The sequence below is a fragment of the Alosa pseudoharengus genome, unplaced genomic scaffold (assembly GCF_046254945.1).
Source record: "Alosa pseudoharengus isolate Yale_2024_CS ecotype anadromous, Long Island Sound unplaced genomic scaffold, YU_APseudo_1.1 YU_APseudo_1.1_scf_23, whole genome shotgun sequence".
Lineage (NCBI taxonomy): Eukaryota > Metazoa > Chordata > Actinopteri > Clupeiformes > Clupeidae > Alosa > Alosa pseudoharengus.
Window position 1 is genome coordinate 31,131,007 of NW_027468685.1, and position 2,500 is coordinate 31,133,506.

The 2,500-nt window shown below is 57.3% G+C and overlaps 1 protein-coding gene across 1 annotated transcript in view; it reads right to left on the reverse strand.

Moving 5' to 3' along the window:
* Positions 1 to 2,500, reverse strand: part of LOC143141103 (protein Jumonji-like) — a 15,961-nt gene that overhangs the window by 12,728 nt on the left and 733 nt on the right. The window contains exons 1-2 of the mRNA XM_076302366.1: positions 1,827 to 2,500; positions 1 to 474 (exon numbers count right to left, since the gene is read on the reverse strand). The exon at positions 1 to 474 is cut by the window's left edge and continues 89 nt beyond it; the exon at positions 1,827 to 2,500 is cut by the window's right edge and continues 733 nt beyond it. Of these exons, the coding sequence (XP_076158481.1) occupies positions 1 to 474; positions 1,827 to 2,500 (1,148 nt within the window). The remainder of the gene's footprint in view (positions 475 to 1,826) is intronic.

Here is a 2,500-nt window from a genome sequence, read left to right on the forward strand (position 1 = left end):
CATCTGGTACAGCATCCCTTTTTTCCTGAGCAAATAGCCTCCTGCGGCCGGCCTTCGCCGGGCACACGTCCGTCTCCTTGCTGGCCAGGCAGCTGCCGGCGGTCCCGTTGCGGCTGCGGAAGCCGTTGCGCGGCGTCCCCGCGGGCAGGAGGCCGTTCTTGGGCTCGTACCTGGGCAGCGCGAGGGGGGCGGGGTCCAGCTGGCCCTCCAGCGGCCCGCGCCGGCGCTCCAACTCCTCCTTCTCGGCGAGGACGGCCTGCTCCAGTGCCAGGTGCTCGTCGGGGTTGAGCGAGTCGTAGGAGAGCAGGTACTGTAGGTAGGCCTCCTGCAGCTTGGCCAGCCGGTCCTGCGCTGACCGCGGGATGCGCAGCAGGTCGGCCAGGCGGCTCCACTTCTTCAGGTCCATCACCTGCTGCATGCCGCCCATGTCGTTGATCAGCTGGAAGAAGCGCGCCAGGTCCACCTCACAGCCACCTGCAGGGGGGGAGGATGTGTTACAGTGGACGTGGGTCAGTATGTGCAGGATGTGAACTTGCCCTGACCACCATGTTGACCACTGTGAGAAATAACTCCAGCAACCCAATCCAACCCAACCCACATACATGGTTTCATTCCTGCAGACAAATAATCCCCCACTTAACACTGTTATAAGCTCAATATAAGTGTCTGTCTGTTTAGACTTCCATGTCCCCAGCTTTGAATGACTAAATGATTTCAGTGGAGATAACAGTGGACAGGTGTCTCTTCAGAGCCAGCCTTTCTTTCAGTGACAGCCAGGCCAGGTTAGGTCAATAGCCTCTAGTTTAGTGCCTCTACAGCAGTGTTTCTCAAACTTTTTCAGACCAAGGACCACTTAATCAATAAAAAAAGCCTCACGGACCACCTAGCTAAAAAAATAAAATAAGACAAGACCTACTTCAATAGTAAATTACACAATAGGCCTACTCACTGAACCACTTTGATTGTATTATTGTGTCATATTCATATTATTTAAACTGGCATGGCTTACATAGGCAGTGTTGCAGAAATGTTTGGATTTACATACAAGTTGGTTCAATATTGCAAACCACTCATCTATATTATATTTTACCACGTCTGCTCGCGGACCACTTGGGCTAGCTTGCGGACCACTAGTGGTCCCCGGACCACACTTTGAGAAACACTGCTCTACAGGACCGATAGTGCTATGCTCCACACAGCTCAATAAACATTTATTTTCTGTTCTAGAACCTGGAGAGAGCTCCATGATGAGTCATCACGATGGGCCCAGTGTGAGCGGAGAGGAGACGCCTTTAAGAGCGTCTGCTTTAAGAGCGTCTGCTTTAGGAGCGTCTGCTTTAAGAGCGTCTGCTTTAAGAGCGTCTGCTTTAGGAGCGTCTGCTTTAAGAGCGTCTGCTTTAGGAGCGTCTGCTTTAGGAGCGTCTGCTTTAAGAGCATCTGCTTTAGGAGCTTGTAAAGCGGCTCCAGGCAGCTGGAGTGCAAATGCACTGTGACAGCCAATTTATGGGAGAGACTGTCTTGGAGCCCAACGGCCATTTCCCCCCATTCAGTTCTGCATTAATGTGCCATTACTGAGATCATGATTACATTTATTATGCCTACTTTCTTGTGTCCAATTGCAGTGCAAAATGTGCCAGACAACATTTATTTTGAAATAATAACAGTATTAGTAAACCGTCATGGCAGACTCCCTGCACAGAATACATTACAAGTTCAATTACAGTGGGAAAGCAGGTTGGTGGAAACGTTCCAATGATACAGAGACGTTTGTCAGGAAACAGAACAGACACTAGTGTTGAGGAGCAGAGAGGATGGGGCGTGCTCACCTATGATGGGCGGCTCGTCCATGTGGATGCCCTGAGATCGGAGGTGTCTCTTGATGCAGGCCAGCCGCTGCTCGTTGGGCCCCCAGCGTCGGCCCAGCTTGTGCACGCGCTGCACCTGCGTCACGAAGCGCATCTCGTCGCTCAGCTTGCACTCCGGCCGCCAGTCGGGCGGGGGCACCACGCGGCACAGGCCGGACGGCTCGGCCCGCTCGCGCACCGCGTCCAGGTAGACCAGCGGGTCCTGGAACTCGCGCGCGCTTGGCCGCAGCACGGCGGCCTCGGGCAGCGCGGCCAGTCCGGCGCGGGTCCTCTCGCGCTCCCTCTCCCGCTCCCTTTCGCGCTCCTTCTCCTTCTCCCGCTCCCGCTCCCTCTCGCGCTCCGTGCGCAGGTCGCCGGCTGAGGTAGACGAGCGGTTGTGGGCGGCGGCGGCCAGCTGGACGCGCTGCTGCTGGGCCTGCCGCATGAGCATCAGCTTGCCGGCGGACGCGCGCTTGGGCCGCTGGCGCTCGGGCTGGCCCTGGGGGTGGGCGGCGGGGGTGGGGGCGGTGGGGGTGGCGGTGGCCGGGGGTGGGGGCGCAGGCTGGGGAGGCTCCAGCGCCTGGGGTGGGGTCACCGGGGCCGCTGTGGCCGCCGCGTGCCCATTGGGCAGTGTGATGGCCGAGACGGCCTTGCGG